The 17,240-nt window shown below is 32.7% G+C and overlaps 1 protein-coding gene across 4 annotated transcripts in view; it reads right to left on the reverse strand.

The window, feature by feature from the left end:
* The window catches only part of LOC126889763 (lipase 3-like), a 175,025-nt gene that overhangs the window by 3,399 nt on the left and 154,386 nt on the right, over positions 1–17,240 (reverse strand). For 3 of the 4 annotated variants that reach the window (XM_050658338.1, XM_050658340.1, XM_050658339.1), the window contains exon 4: positions 16,948–17,195. The exons of the other annotated variant lie outside the window; for it this stretch is intronic. In XM_050658338.1, the coding sequence (XP_050514295.1) occupies positions 16,948–17,195 (248 nt within the window). The remainder of the gene's footprint in view (positions 1–16,947; positions 17,196–17,240) is intronic. 4 annotated transcript variants of the gene reach the window in all.

Consider the following 17,240-nt stretch of genomic DNA (forward strand, 5'->3'; position numbering starts at 1 on the left):
TGGGTAAAACTCAATGGAAATTGCAAGAAACCGCCCAGATTTCATAGAGACAGACACAGAACATGAACAACAACGAAATCAGAATGAAGAACAGATTGAGATAACATTAATCGAAGTAAAGAATGCCATAAGGACTTTAAAGAACAAAAAAGGAATCGTTAATTAACTAATTAATTACGGAACACACAACCAAGTCCAGAGCAAAAGCCAAAAATTACAGAAGATAAATGTCACTTTGTAGTTATTAGTAACTTGACCCCAACGTACACCCCTGTACAAGTGTTTCACTATATTAAAGAGAAGCTAGGCATTAAGGAATATATTAGATGTTACATACTCCTTAAAGAAGCCGACACAACAACTGGCTCTTCGTTCAAAATAGGTATAAAATCTAAACCGCCTATTAACTTATTATTTAATAAAGAAATTCGGCAACCTGGTGTTAACATTAAATGGTCTGTAGAATCTTCCTATTCTGAACCAACGCTTTCATCTGAGCCACATAAGGATCCGAAGAATCTCAGAAGCCCTGTCACCTTGGAAAATCCAATTATCAATTCACGCAAGAAAAAAAGATGGAGTAGAAAACACAAACATACGAACAGACAAGCAGGCCATCGAAGTTTGTAGATCTAAGAATCCGTTTCATTCGCCTATAAAAATTCATTAAGAAGGATACTTTAGAACCATCGATAAATCTGGATCCTTTGACCCCACCAAGAGTTAGATTAATGAATAACTCGAATAGTCGATATCTTCTAGCCAGATTAAGGGAACCGAATATCTTAAAAGCCATTAAACTTCATCTCGCTTATCAACACGACAAATCTGCTTCAGTGTTTTATGATGGATTTACCAACACAAGCGTTAAACTATTTTTGGCTTACGAGGGAATTCCTACTAAGACTGAAAATCTAAGACAAATTCTGCTAGAATTTAACAATACCTATGGAATTGGTCCAGATGAGGTGGAAGCTGATCTTGCTGCTTTTAGGTCCTGTTTCACTTCTGAAAGAATTATACACCTGCAAAAATCAAGGGAATGTCACCGAAATTACTATTCCGCTGTCTCCCCAAAACTAAATTTTTAAACATCACGACACGCGACGTGTACTGAGGGACCAGAATCCTCAAATTGTTTTAGTGATAACCACTTTAGCATTGTTCTGATTAATATTCGTTATATAAGATACAAAAAACTGATGAATTGTTTTTGTTCCTAGATGAATTAAGATTTTTCCCGGTAGTTGCGGTTACAGAGCACTGGCTTCAAGTCAACGAGCCTTTCTTTTAGAAAAATATACCACAATTTAGGTATGATCGTCCAAGCTCAGCTCATGGAACACCCTGATTTTTTCTACGAGCAATGATTTTTCTTTGGCAACAAAATATGACTTTCTGTTAAGTGGAGCCATCTTTGAGTTTTCCTTAGTTTACAATAAGAATCTTAATCTCCTCTGTGGAACTATTTTTTCAGAACCTGCTAAATTTGTTAGATGACCTGCCCCATAAAAGTAGAAATATTTTATGCGGGTACTTTAACATTGATTATGCTGCTGCTTGCGCTACACAAATACCCTTGATCAACAAATTTGAATCGTATGGTCTAACAATGCACGTTGATTCTCCTACAAGGGTTACAAAAGCTTCATCTACCGTAATTGAATATACTTCTCACCCCTTGATGTCCACCCAACAATTATTAATGCTGGACTATCTAATCATGAAGCAATTTATACGAAGTTTAATATCTTCAGCAAACCTTCCTCAAAAACTCGACGTTTAGGCAGGATTTTTTCCACCCGGAACTTTCGTAATTTCCAATATTTATGCTTAATCTCTGAGTGGCGCTTTCCTGCTATGGACGTGGATAATAATTTCAGTGATTTTTTAGATATAAGCTTGTCTGTATCTTCAATAATACATTCCCTTTAATCACAATTAAGCCAAAACATCGCAAACCCTGGACTACTAAAGGTATCCGAATATCTTCCAAGAATATGCGTGCTCTACTCTGCATCCAGAAATTTACTACCAACATCTCTATCACTGAATATATCACCAAGTATAGGGCAACTTATCTTAAACTTATAAAATCAGCTTTAAAAATCTACTACCAAAACCGTCTGGGAAGCTCTAAAAGTGTTGCAAAAGAAACTTGGTCCATAATAAAAGATCTTCGAAAATAAAACCCACACTGCTCAAACATTTTCCCTTCCAGACCTTGGAAATCTAAATGAATACTTTGTTAATGTGAGTAAAAATATTACATCAACTATTTTGCCACAACAAGATCCCATTTCCTATCTCCCTAATTCAAGAAAGGTCTCGAATTAATTCTTTATAAAACTAGTCGATAAATCTGAACTGATCGAAACAATCACTAGTATCAAAAGGAAATCTTCCTGTAGTACTGATGGTCTATCGATAAACATTTTCTCTAATCTCCCAGAAAATATGTTGGAAGTCCTCATCTCACTGATTAATGATTCTTTTGAGAAAGGCAAATTTCCAGAGTGCCTAAAGACTGCCATCATTATTCCTCTTCATAAGGGTGGTGAAATATCTAATACCTGCAATTATAGACCTATTGCACTACTACCGGTACTCTCCAAAATTATTGAGAGACTCATAAAAGCCCGACTTAGGTCCTTTCTCGTTGAAAACAACATTTTATCACAAAGTCAGTTCGGCTTTTTAAATAATAAATGCACCACTGATGCCATGTTTTCTGTACGACATGAGGTTTATCACTAAAGACCGGATTATATGTTCCTGTTTTGACTGAAATATGTGCATATATATGTCTGAAATATGAGTAAAATATGTTGAAAATATTCCCTAAAAGTTTAAAATATGTTCCAAATATGTGGAATATGTGAAAAACATTTTAAAGTAACAAGAAAATATGCATTAAAAATGTATAAACGTTTTATTAAATAACGGTAAGTACATAGGTATATTGACAAAATTAACCTAAATATACCAATGTATACCTATCTCGTACCTATTACTATTATTTAAGTTTCTACATTTTATTCCTTCTTATAAAAACAATTCACAATCAAATGTTTTTCAATATTTTCAATAGTAAAATTATGTCGCCTATCCGTTAGTAGTCATTTGTATGTTGAAAAGCTCTGTTCGACATCAACTGATGTGATTGGTGCAAATTTACATTTTTTATTTATTGATTGTCCAATTTTTCCAGAAACTTCTGCAGCGTTTTCCTTAAATTTCTAAATTAAATTAAGAGACTCTTGTAGTGGAAACGATTCAGTATTGAGGATGGTTTTATAAACAAATTTATAATTTGATTTAATAAAACAAAGCTCATTGTGCAGTGATCTGTTTTCTAAAATTGATTTGCATTTTGAAATCGCACCAATATTAAATATTGGTGCGATTTCAATTTTGGAACAAATTTTGTTTCTTCAAAACATAAAATTAGTCCTTTTATAGGGAGAAAATGTTCCGCATAAAAACAGGCAGCTTTTAAATATGTTCCCCAACCTGTGATTATAGGCTCCGGTGGCAAAGGAGTATTTGGTAATTTTTCTTTATACATATATCTGAATCCTTAAAGGTTATTTTAAAAATATTTTCTTCACGTTGCTAATTAAACTATTAACTGTAGGAAATTAATTTCAATTTGTTCTGCCACTCTGTTTAAACCATGCACCAAACACGTCACATGAATTAAATTGGGATATAAAACTTTTAGTTGTTGGACAGTTTTGGCCATGTATGACGCAGCATCGGAAACCATAAGCAAGATTTTGTTAGTTGGAACAATGTCGGGAAGGAAAAAGTTCATGAAAGCATCATTTATAAACCTAACCATTGTTACATGGTTAACTGTGTCAAGCTGTTTACAGCCAAAAATATGTCAAAATATGTCAAAATATGTTAAAAATATGCCAAAATATGTCAAACGGTCGAAGATATGTTCAAACCATCAAAATATGTTAAAAAAACGAAAATATTCTAAATATGTAAAATTAAATTAGTGTCAAACGCCTTTAATTATCATAATTCGTCCACATCCTGAAGCGTTTGATTGTATTTTTGATGGTTATAGATATGCAAAAAACATATAATCCGGTCTTTATTTATCACGCACTGAACAATAATCTTCACAGTTCCACCATTTTTCGTGACTACGCCAAAGCTTTTGATTGTGTAAATCACAACATTTTGATAAAAAAAACTAAATTTCTAAGGAATTCGAGGTATTTCCTTGAATTATTGGTTCCAATCATAGCGGCCGCTATTATAGCGGGAATACATGGATGATAGGAAATAATAGACCGAGAGGCAGCGCTGAAATATCTATTTGAATTTACTAAAGCTAGATTTTTCACAGTTGATTACTGTGAGTGTGTAGAGAAACATACTGCGGTCGGTCAAGCGAAACGTAGAACAGGGGTTACTGAGAGGGTATCAAAGTTGCTTTCCTACGAAGGTAATTATTTCCATTTACTAAGGCTGAAAATCAGTACACACATTCTAAATTAAATATAAATAAAAGTTATTATAGTCGGTCAGCTGTATGACGGGACAGAGCCGGTCGGTCGGCCCCAATATCCGATTGAGGAAATGAAGCATTTTGGCTCGAAATTTTTTCGTCCAACATGGATTTACTTAAAATTTTCAAAAAAGGTAGGAAATAGTCCAAGGATCATTTTCTATATCTCGCTGCTATCATACGCTAAAACCTTGGGGGTGGTTGCCACCCCATCTCGGGGGTGAGAATTTTTTATTACATTTTAACCATGTAATTCGATGGAAAAAGTGATTCTAAGAAAAAAATGTTTTTTACATTTTCTTCGTAAAACTAATATTTTTCGAGTTATTCGCGCTTGAAAATAACAGCTTTTCGACGAAAAAATCGACTTTTTTAGAGGGTTTTTTGAGAATATCTCGAAAAATATGCATTTAATCAAAAAAACTGTAGATATCAAAATTGTATCTTTTAGTAACACAAACCAAATTCTTTTCCAATAATATCTTTAAGACGAATGTAAACCGACATACGGCGTGTTAAAGGTTAGCTTTTTTCGTCAAATGCATAATTTGAAATATTCAAAGCCAAATAATGGGAAAAATTTGCATTTTTCGAGGAAAACTTGAAATACCTTTTTTCAAGTATACAATTAGACCTTTCAAAAAAAATTAATAAAAAGTTTCTAGCATGAAAATTAAGCGACATATAATAAAAAAAAATCAGTGAAAACAACCCTTTAACTACCTTCCTAATTCAAAATTGATCTTCACCTTTCTGTAGTTCCTTTTATATTTATATTATTAATTCACTCAAGGAGTTTGACCTATCTAAAATGCCTAATTTTGAAAAAATATTATATCTCACTGTGTACTGATTTTCAGCCTTAGTAAATGGATTTATTTATATTCGTAGGAAAGCAACTTTGATACCCTCTCAGTAATGAGACCCCTCAAAAATAATTTTGTAGGATTTTTAAAGAGCTATAAGTCTGTGTAAATTAAATTCCGTAAGATGCCTTAGTTTCTAATTGGGGCGGGTTTAAAGGGCTCGAATAAGGGGGTGTTTGCTGGTAAATAGAGGTTTTAACAGCTATATCTGGCTAACTATTCACTGCCATAAAAATCTATGCACAGGGTAATTTTAGTCATTAAAAAAGCTACAATTTAGTTATTTATAATTTTTTTCATATCTTCAGTGTTTTTGGAGATATTTTGAAGTGAACGGTGAAAAATACCAAATTGCAAAAAATCAATTTTTCTTTAAACTCCAATTTTTCCAAAATTAGGCATTTTAAATAGGTCAAACTCTTTGACTGTATTGATAATATAAATATAAAAGGAACAACAGAAAGCTGAAGACCAATTTTGAATTAGGAAGGTAGTTAGGGGGTTGTTATCACTGATTTTTTCGTAGAGAAAAGCAGGTACCGCCATTTTTTGGAACATTAAGTCGCTTAGTTTTCATGCTAGAACCTTTTTTTTAATTTTTTTTAAAGGTTTAATTGTATACTTGAATAAAAAATATTTAAGTTTTCCTCGAATAATCCAAATTTTTCCCATTATTTGGCTTTGAATATTTCAAATTGTGCATTTGAAGAAAAAAGCTAACCTTTAACATGCCGTATCTCGGTTTGTATTGGTCTTAAAGATATTATAAGAAAAGAATTTGGTTTGCGTTATTAAAAGATACAATTTCGATATCTACAGTTTTTTTTTATTAAATGCATATTTTTCGAGGTATTCTCAAAAAACCCTCTAAAAAAGTCGATTTTTCGTCGAAAAACTGTTATTTTCAAGCGCGAATAACTAGAAAAATATTAGTTTTACGAAGAAAATGTAAAAAACATTTTTTTCTTAGAATCACTTTTTACATCGAATTACATGGTTAAAATGTAATTAAAAATTCCCACCCCGAGATGGGGTGGCAACCACCCCCAAGGTTTTAGCGTATGATAGCGGCATGATATTTATAAAATTATCCTTGGACTATTCCCTACCTTCTGTGAAAATTTCAAGTAAATCCATGCTGGACGAAAAAATTGCTAGCCAAAATGCTTTATTTCCTCAATCGACTATTGGAGCCGACCGACCGGCTCTGTCCCGTCATACAGCTGACCGATTATAATAACTTTTATTTATATTTAATTTAGAATGTGTGTACCGATTTTTAGCCTTAGTAAATGGACATAATTACCTTCGTAGGAAAGCAACTTTGATACCCTCTCAGTAGCCCCTGTTCTACGTTTCGCTTGACCGACCACAGTATGTTTCTCTACACACTCACAGTAATCAACTGTGAAAAATCTAGCTTTAGTAAATTCAAATAGATTTTTCAGTGCTGCTTCTTGGTCTATAACTGGTTAGAGCAAATAATACAGACTCTAGTCTCAAAAGCATTGTATGTGGGGTACCTCAAGGTTCAGTATTGTGTCCTCTACTTTTCATTATCTTTATTAACCCGCCGTTACACGCGTCTTCTATTGTGACGTGGTTGCACGCGTATGAGCGTCGCCCTCACCTTCATAAATTCGACTTATTTCGAGGAAGAATGAATGTCAACATGTACAAATATAAAATGGTTTGTACTCACATATTATAGAAAGTCTCGTAAACCAATTTTTTTTTATTAATTTAACAAAACAAAAGTAAAAATAATATAAATCAAAAGCAAGTTTTCTTAATTTTCAATTTCAGCAGGCCACTGAAGAAATTAACGTTCTTTACGCGAATTCATTTTACTAAAAATACAAATTAAAATTAACAACTGTTCTGAAGCTATTTCTTTGTTGCATTTATGTAATTAACTACAGTAGAGCGTCGATAATCCGAACTAATTGGTACAGGGGTAGTTCGGATTATCAAATTGTTCAGATTATCGAACATATGTTCAAAATACATACAAAGCTCATAAACATAGTACATATTGTAAATATATACGTTTTAGATACAAGGAATAAAATACCTGCATTATAAATTGTATGTATTTCTGCATTAACAAAACAAAAATCCGCTGTCATATTTTGCCCATATTGTCATATTAAATCCAAAAATTCGGTCCGTGATCATATTTTTTAACTTTATAATTTTTTTTTCGTTCGGATTAGCGATCGTTCGGATTACCAGGGTTCGGATTATCGACGCTCTACTTAATATTTTGTATTTTGATAACGACGTCCGAGGTGGAATTCGAAACGTCAATAAAATCAATTTTTCAAGTTAAATTGTGGCTTATTTCCCTATTAGAATAGGTAAATTTAAAAATGGGTTCTTAACCAGTGGCGCACCTAGAACTTTCCTCTGGGGGGAGGGGGGTTTGCTTGGGCACCGAAAGTTTTTTGTGTTATTTGTGAAAGACAAGTTACATTTTCCTACTTTCTTTTATATATATTTCTATATGCTCTGGGTGGGATTTTAACCCCCAACCCCCGCCTCGGTGTGCCACTGTTCCTTAACTAATTCAAACAATAATATTTTAATTAAACCTACCTAAATATTAAATAAAAACCTGCAAAGTTTCTTTGAGATAATAGAAACGTGATTTCACTGTGATTGCACGCGCAGTGAGGAATTCCCTCACTTGAAGAGTGATATCTCTTCTTTCAACTATCACACAACACACTGACCGCCTGAAATATTCTATAACTTTTTCATACCCTCTCATGAACCATGCTAAAGGCATTCCTGGGTGCTTAAGGTTGTCGTATTAGTTTACACAATTTCATTGGTTATAAACAAATATGGTGAGGGATTCCCTCATAGCGCGTGTAATGGCGGGTTAATGACATCACTAGTTTAAAGATCGATGGAAAAATCTTTCTTTTTGCTGATGATACCAGTATCACTTGGAGCAACTCAAATATTGCAACTCTTCTTGCTACTATAACTTCTAATCTACTTACAATAATAACCTGGTCTGACTCTAATTTAGTCTCGTTTAACGTAGATAAAACAGTAGTATTATCTTATAGTGCCATGACATTGGCCATTTGCTTATAGCCAAACAGTTCCATGACATTGAAGAACTTGAAAACAGATACGACACGTTTAACATGTAAAAAAAAGTGAAAGAAGCGGCTGGAATCTTCAATAAGAAACAAACTGCATTGCTACAGAATGAACATGGTAAAGTAATATTTGAAGTAGAGGACAAACTTAAAGAATGGGAAAATTACGTCACGAACCTATTCGAAGACAATAGGAGTATTTCACCTCCCGATATTACTAACTGCGACGGACCCCTAATAACACGCTCTGACGTTATAAAAGCCATACAATCATCAAAAGATGGCAGAGCGACTGGTCCTGATGAAATTCCAACTGAAATATACAAGCTTATAATTAAATGATAGCAATGTTTTAGGGGTTATAACTTCGTTTTTCAATACCATTTATACCAGCGGACAACTACCTAATGGTTGGTCTAATTCACTGTTTGTAGCTCTACCTAAGAAGACAACAGCAAAAATCTGTGCTGATTATAGAACGATCAGTTTGTTAAAGCACTTATTGAACATTTTTCTGAAGGTAATACATGGTCGTATCTACAATAAATGCGAGGAATACCTGGATGACACACAGTTTTATTTCCGTAACGGGTTTGGAACGCGAGAGGCACTATTTGGAATGAACTTTTTCTTCTTTACGTGCCATCTCCGCGACGAAGGTAGGCAATCATCATTGCTATTCTCACTTTCGACACTACAGCCCGAAAGAGTTCAGTTGAGCTGCATCCAAACCATTCTCTGAGACTTCTCAGCCAGGACATTTTTCTCCTACCTATGCTGCGCCTTCCTTGAATCTTTCCCTGCACAATTAATTTTAGGAGTTTAGGTCTGTCACCACGTGTTGTATGACCCAAGTATTGAAGTTTTCTTATTTTGATGGAATCCAATATCTCCCTGCTCTCCTGTATTCTCCTTAGTACTTCCTCATTGGTTATTCTGTCTGTCCAGGAGATTCTCAGCATTCTCGATAAGTCCACATCTCAAATGCTTCCAATCTATTGAGAGTCCATGTCTCCACACCATACAAAAGAACAGAAAATACATAACATTTTAGTATTCGCTTTCTAAGATCTAGGCTGAGGTCTCTACTACACAATATTTGTTTCATATTAGTGAATGCACTTCTAGCCTTTTCTATTCTAATTCGGATTTCTTTGGTATAATCGTTTGTTTCACTAATCTTCGTCCCTAATTAGTTATAATTCTGAACTCGTTCTATCGTCTTATTATTTACGTGTAGATTGATGTTTCTAATACTTTTCTTTGATATAACCATGAATTTCGTTTTCTTTATGTTTAGTGACAGACCAAATTCTTCAATTGTTGCAACAACCTTATTTAAAATTCTTTGTAGATCTGTTCTTTGGAATGAACGTACTTGCTCAAAGATGTCGAGATATATCTGTAGACATATACTGTTGTTTTATTGACTTCCAAAATGCATTTGATCGTGTTAAACACTCTATATTGATCGAGGCTCTAAAAGACATTGGCTTGGACGGCCGAGATGTTCGAATAATTGCAAATTTATATTGGAATCAAACAACATCAGTTTTAGTAGATGGTGTGAAATCACAGTTTTTTAATATTAAAAGAGGAGTACGGCAGGGATGCCTCTTGTCACCCCTGCTTTTCAACGTTTACTCCGAAAGAATTTTCAGAAAAGCACTTTCTGAAAAACAAGAAGGAATACTTGTGAATGGTGAAGTCATCAATAATTTGCGATATGCGGACGATACAGTACTCATAGCTTCTATTCAAAAAGATCTGCAAACACTACTTGATAGTGTCGTTGAGAGTTGTAGGGAGGCAGGTCTGGATCTGAACATACGGAAAACCAAAATACTCGTAATAAGTAAACAACAGCATATAAAACCGTCTATATATGTAAATAATACCAAATTTGAGCAAGTTGATAATATCGTTTACCTTGGACAGCAATTAAATTTTAACGCAGAAAATCACGGCGAAATTAGATCTAGGATAGAGCAGGCTAGAGCGGCTTTTAGAAGGATGTCCAAGGTGTTATGTAACAGAGACCTAAAATTGGCATTGAGGATCCGCCTACTTCGCTGCTACGTATTCTCGGTCTTATTTTATGGTGTCGAGTCCTGGACTGTGAATAAAATCGATCTAAATCGCCTTGAGGCTTTCGAAATGTGGTGCTATAGAAGAATTTTAAAAGTTTCCTGGGTGGAGAAGATTCGAAAATCCACAATACTAGAACGTCTCAGCAAGACTACTGAGATCATAAAAAGCATCAAGCAGAGAAAGCTGGAGTATTTTGGACATGTAATGAGAGGTCCCAAATATAGGTTGATACAAAATATCATGCAAGGAAAAATTGCAGGCAAATGGAGTCCAGGACGAAGAAGAACCTCATGGTTGAAGAAGTTGCGAGATTGGTATGGTGTTGATACAAGCATGCTATTTAGGGTGGCAGTGAATAAAATTAAAATAGCTTTGATGGTAACCAAAGTTCTGAAAGGACATGAAGAAGAATTATCTTATAAAGGAGCTCCTGAACCCTTACCTCTTAATAACAGCCAGATCAATACCGTTGATTCTGTAAAATTTCTTGGTTTTTTTAGACATCAAGCTTAAATGGTCCCTACATATCAATTTGTTAAGGAAGAAACTATCTTCAGCTTGCTATGCTATAAGATCTGTTTCGAATGAACTCAATGTAGCATCTTCCAAAACAACACATTTTTATTTGTTTGAGTCGCATCTTCATTATGGTCTTCTTTTTGGGGTTCTGGTACGGCTGAGATATTCGATGTTATTTTCAAATTACAAAAAAAGGGTAAAAGGTATTTAAAGAAAATGAAAAAAGGATATTAAAGTGTGTAAATATACATATTTAATTCCCTTGGTTAAGCGCTTTTGACATATATGTCATCTTCAGAGCTAATGCTACAATAAAAAGTTAAACTAATGAGTAAAAAGATGTTTAAGTACAAAGTTTTTTAACTTACGTCAAAGAATAAAAAAAGTACCACTACTTCGAGTTGTAGGTGTTTGCATAAGTATTAAAAAAGGTTGGTCTGCTGTGCAACTCCGGATTATTAGACGTTACAAACATACAGTCGGAAAAATGAAAGAATACCCATGAACGATCACATTAATCACTTATTTTGTATTTGCTGTCTTTTTCTCTAAATAACAAACGTTTGATATAGAAAAAGATAGTAAATACAAAATAAGTAATTGATGTGATCGTTCATGGGTATTCTTTCATTTTTCCGACTGTATGTTTGTAAGGTATAAGTGGTGTCTTTAATGTTTTACAATTTTTAATTAAAATTCAAATAAATTCATTTCATCATACGGAGTTGCACAGCAGACCAACCTTTTTTAATATGCAAACACCTACAACTTTTTTTATTATTTGACCTAAGTTAAAAAACTTTGTAATCAACTATTTTCAATGGGAAATAAGCCACAATTTTACCAAAAAAAAAATAATTTTATTAACGTTTCTATGCCCAAATCGGGTTTCGTTGTCAAAATGCAAAGTATTTTGTCAGACGACCAAGTGGTAACGGCTTAAGATGAAGGAGATCTGTCCTATATACTCCGAAAATTAGAAGATGAATGCACAAACAATGGACGGGAAATAAACCTAGAAAAGACTGAATACTTAACAACAAAACAGGAACCAGTGAGAAACTTGGAAATGAATGATGATGAGAAAATTAACGGCACTGAAAAATTCAACTCCGTAGGATTCATACCCTCAAAGAATGGAACCATCGAGCAAGAGATATCCAGATAGAGCAAGATAGACAGATTACCAGAAATACAAAGAAGATTATACCTTGGTAGGTAGTGTAATGACCTAAATATTATACCTTGGTAGGTAGTGTAATGACCTATGGAGCAGAGAATTGGGTAATAAACAAGTGATGAAGTGGACGAGGCCATGGAAAGACGAGACCTTAGAGACGAAGAATGGCAGAACAGAAACGATTGGAGACGTTGGCTGAAAGAAGAAAGGCGGCGAAAGCTGTAAAAATCCTTATATAAATAGATTGACACTAAAAGGATCAAGCATGAACAGAATTGAAGTATTGTAAATATGGATTCATATATAGATACTATTGGATTCATATTATATGGATCCCTTAGACAGCAAGAAAACTAATGAAGAAGCACTAGGGAAGGTCAAGAAAAATAGAGAATTTCTAAAGACCAGAAAATGTCTTTTCTGGGACATATAGTGAAGGTAAATCGATATTATAATACTACACCTAATCCTTACAGATAAAATAGAAAGCCGCAGAAGTGAAGGAAGAAACAAGTTCGTTGGTTAAAAAAACATTCGTGAATGGACTCATAGTGCGGCAGATTCATGCAAATATTATAAGAATTGCGCATTTAATGATAGAATCATATAATTTAGATCACATACACTACACATATAAAGGTTCAAAATTAGGTATGAGGCCATCTCAGATTTTACCTTAAACAAAAATGGCGGGCATTCAAAATGGCGACGATACATATGTGACTATGTAATATCATGACAACTTTTAAACGAAAAGTCCGACTTCAACCAAATTTGGCATATGGGTTCTTTTTTTTATGTATAAGATCGAGCTCCTGAACCAGAAGATTCGGTTTACCAGAAGTTGTGTTTTTCCTGATTTTTTATGTAAAAATATGTTGTTTTTTTAAACGCTTTTATTTAGTTCAATAGATTGCGTCAAATCTTTGGATGTTAATTTGACTGCCTTTTCTTCCATGCAAATGAATGAAAATTTGCAGACATATGCATTCGCGGTGACAATACACGAATAGACAACAAAGAATTTTTGTTTATGTTTATTAATTGTTTAAATAAAAAAAAACGATTTTAATGGAAAAAGGCCTAAATTCTCTTGTTTTTTACAATGTAGAAACTTGAAACTTTTACGGATGGTAGCTAATGATATAACCTATACATAATTTCACTTTTTACGTTAATTGTTTACGTTATGCGTCATAAATAAACAATAAAGTTTTAAATTTTGAACACTCATATATTTGTTTATACAGTACGATGCAAATGAAAGGAATAAATCCGTTATTTCGTAAAAAGGCGACTTGAACCCTGGAATGCTACCTGGGGTACACTTGTACCCCAACCTTGTTTGTAAGTTACACCAATTTGCAGTAGTGGGTGTAGAAAATATGAAAATAAACTTGTGAATAATAATATAATAAAATATTTTTGTATACAAAATAAATTCTTAGCATGTTATCTTAAGATTGTTTTTGTCATAAGTTCTTAAAACATACATATATAAATATTTTAGGTCGATTTTATTTGGGGTACCACTGTACCTCGATGTAGCAGATTGAGTTTAGAAAATAAGTGTAGCAATCCAGGGTTAAGGAAAAATCCCGAAAGAGGTCGATTTTATTTTTAAATTACGATATTTTGGCATATATGTCATACTAGTGACGTCATCCTTCTAGGCGCGATGACGTAATCGATGATTTTTAAACGCTTTTATTTAGTTCGATAGATTGCGTCAAATCTTTGGATGTTAATTTGACTACCTTTTCTTCCATGCAAATGAATGAAAATTTGCAGACATATGCATTCGTGGGAACAATACACGAATAGACAACAAAAAATTTTTGTTTATGTTTATTAATTGTTTAAATAAAAAAAAACGATTTTAATGGAAAAAGGCCTAAATTCACTTGTTTTTTACAATGCAGAAACTTGAAACTTTTACGGATTATAGCTAATGATATAACATATACATAATTTAACTTTTTACGTTAATTGTTTACGTTATGCGTCATAAATAAACAATAAAGTTTTAAATTTTGGACACTCATATATTTGTTTATACAGTACGATGCAAATGAAAGGAATAAATCCGTTATTTCGTAAAAAGGCGACTTAAAGGAAAAATCCCGAAAGAGGTCGACTTTTATTTTTAAATTACGATATTTTGGAATATATGTCATACTAGTGACGTCATCCATCTGGGCGCGATGACGTAATCGATGATTTTTTTAAATGAGGATAGGGGACGTGCGATAGCTTATTTGAAAGTTAATTATTCTTTATTCAGTAATATAAAAATTTATATAATGATTTGTACAGGGTGTCCAAAAATAATTTTTTAATTAAATTATTTGACAAAAAAGAAGAATGTATGTAATTTATTATTAAACACTTTTCTTTTAGTTCACTCGTTTGTGTCAAATATTTAGACGTTAATTTGACTGCCTTTTCTTCAAAGAAAATGAATGACAATTTGCAGACATATGCATTCGCAGGAACAATACACCAAAAGTCAATAAAAAATTTTTCATGTTTATTAATTGTTTAAATAAAAAAAACAGGATTTTAGCGGAAAATGCTTAAATTCCCTTGTTTTTTACAATGAAGAAACTTGAAAGTTTTAGAGATTGTAGCTAGTTATATGAACTATACAATACATAATTTCACTTTTTACGTTAATTGTTTACATTATGCTTCATAAATAAACAATAGAGGTTAAATTTTTTTGCCGATTCCGACTAATTTTCATGTTTGTAATCATGTTATGTTTTATACATATATTTTAATAATCATGATATATTTTAATGTTTGAAAACTGTTAGACTAAAAAGTAAAAAATAAAAAAATATAAAAAAAAAAATTTTTAGGAAACGGTTTTCTTTAGTTACGAGTGACTAAAATTAAAAATATAAAAAAATCAACTAAAAAGCAAAAAATAAAAAAATTCAAACACATTCGCTAAAGAAAAGCGTGGGGCGCATCTTCATCGAATAAACGGTTTTCGCCCCACGCTTTTCTTTAACGAATGTGTTTGAATTTTTTTATTTTTTGCTTTTTAGTTGATTTTTTTATATTTTTAATTTTAGTCACTCGTAACTAAAGAAAAGCGTTTCCTAAAAAATGTTTTTTTATATTTTTTTATTTTTCAATTCTTTCATTCTGTATATAATAATTCTTCAAAAATGTAATACCGGCATTGAAAACAGCGTAAAAATATTTTTTAGGAAATATTTAAACTTTTTAGTTATGTTAATTACTATATAATAAATGCATAACTTATCTTCACATGTACCTATGTGCGGCAGATTCGTGCAAATATTATAAGAATTATTATGTATTTAATGGTAGAAGCTTATAATTTGGACCACATATATTAAACATACAAAGGTTCAAATTTAGATATGAGGCCATCTCAGATTTTGCCTTTTACAAAAAAGGCGAGCATTTAAAATAGTGACTACAGATATGTGACTAATAGCACGATAACCTTTGGAAGGAAAAATCCGATTTCAATTAAATTTGGTACATAGGTTCTTTTTTTGATGTATAAGATCGAGCTCTTGAACCGGAAGAATCGGTTTAACAAAAGTTGTGTTTTTCCGGTTTTTTTTTTAAATACGTTTTTTATTTTTTCAATTCTTTCACCCTGTATATTTTAATTTTTCAAAAAAGTAATACCGGCATTGAAAATAGCGAAAAATATTTTTAGGGCGTAAAATATTTTGAACTCTTTAGTTATAATAATTACCATTTAATAAATGCGAAACGTATCTTCACATCTAATGTAGATACCTCTGTGCGGCAGATTCGTGCAAATAATAATATAAGAATTATTGTGCATTTAATGGAAGAAGCATATAATTTGGACCACACATACTACACATACAAAGATTCAAATTTAGATATGAGGCCATCTCAGATTTTGTCTTTTACAAAAATGGCGGGCATTCAAAATGAATCTGCCCCCCTGGTACATGTGAACATAGGTTATGCATTTATTAAATGGTAGTTAACATAACTAAAAGGTTCAAAATATTTCCTAAAAAATATTTGTACTCTCTTTTCAATGGCGGTATTACTTTTTTGAAAAATCTATACATACAGGGTGAAAAAGTTTAAAAACACCATATTTTTACATAAAAAATAGTAAAAACACAACTAATAGTAAACCGACTTTTTTAGATTCAAGACCTGGATCTTACTTATCAAAAAAAGAAACTATATACCAAATTTGGTTGAAATCTGACATCTCGTTTAAAAGTTATCGTGCTATTAGTCACAAATGTATAATCGCCATTTTGAATGCCCGCATTTTTGTAAAAGGCAAAATTTGAGATGGCCTCATATCTAAATTTGAACCTTTGTATGTGTAGTATATGTGGTCCAAATAATATACTTCTATCAGTAAATGCACAATTCTTTCACATATCGGCTGCACTATCATAGGTATATCAAATGTAGGACACCTTCGCACTGGTGATTGCCAACATCGGATAATTCTTATATGACACGTGAAGAAGAAGACAACGGAAGAGCAGTATCTCTATTGACAAATATCGGAACATGAACAGCAACACTAAAAAGTATATTCTGAAAGAGCAGCGAACAAAGGTGATGTATAAAAATGCTTAAAAACTATGCAAAACTTACCTTATTCAGACCAGTATTCGAGCAATAAATAGCGGTGGCAAAATTAAGAAAGCTGTCTTCGGGCATAAATTCATATTGTCCCATTACCTTCATCAGGGCTCCAAGTGACTCGGTAGAGCCGGCAAAGAGCTGAATTAGAGGGCTCTGGAGATGGTTCATAAAACCAGTGGGGGCAAGGCTAATGTGGTGGATGATTTTGTCATTATATTCGGGTCTCATTGAAGTCATCACATAAAATGTAGTTGTACCTGTATTTAAATAATACTTAGTATTATACTGATACATTCTTAACT

The sequence above is a fragment of the Diabrotica virgifera genome, chromosome 8 (assembly GCF_917563875.1).
Source record: "Diabrotica virgifera virgifera chromosome 8, PGI_DIABVI_V3a".
NCBI classification, from domain to species: Eukaryota; Metazoa; Arthropoda; class Insecta; order Coleoptera; family Chrysomelidae; genus Diabrotica; species Diabrotica virgifera.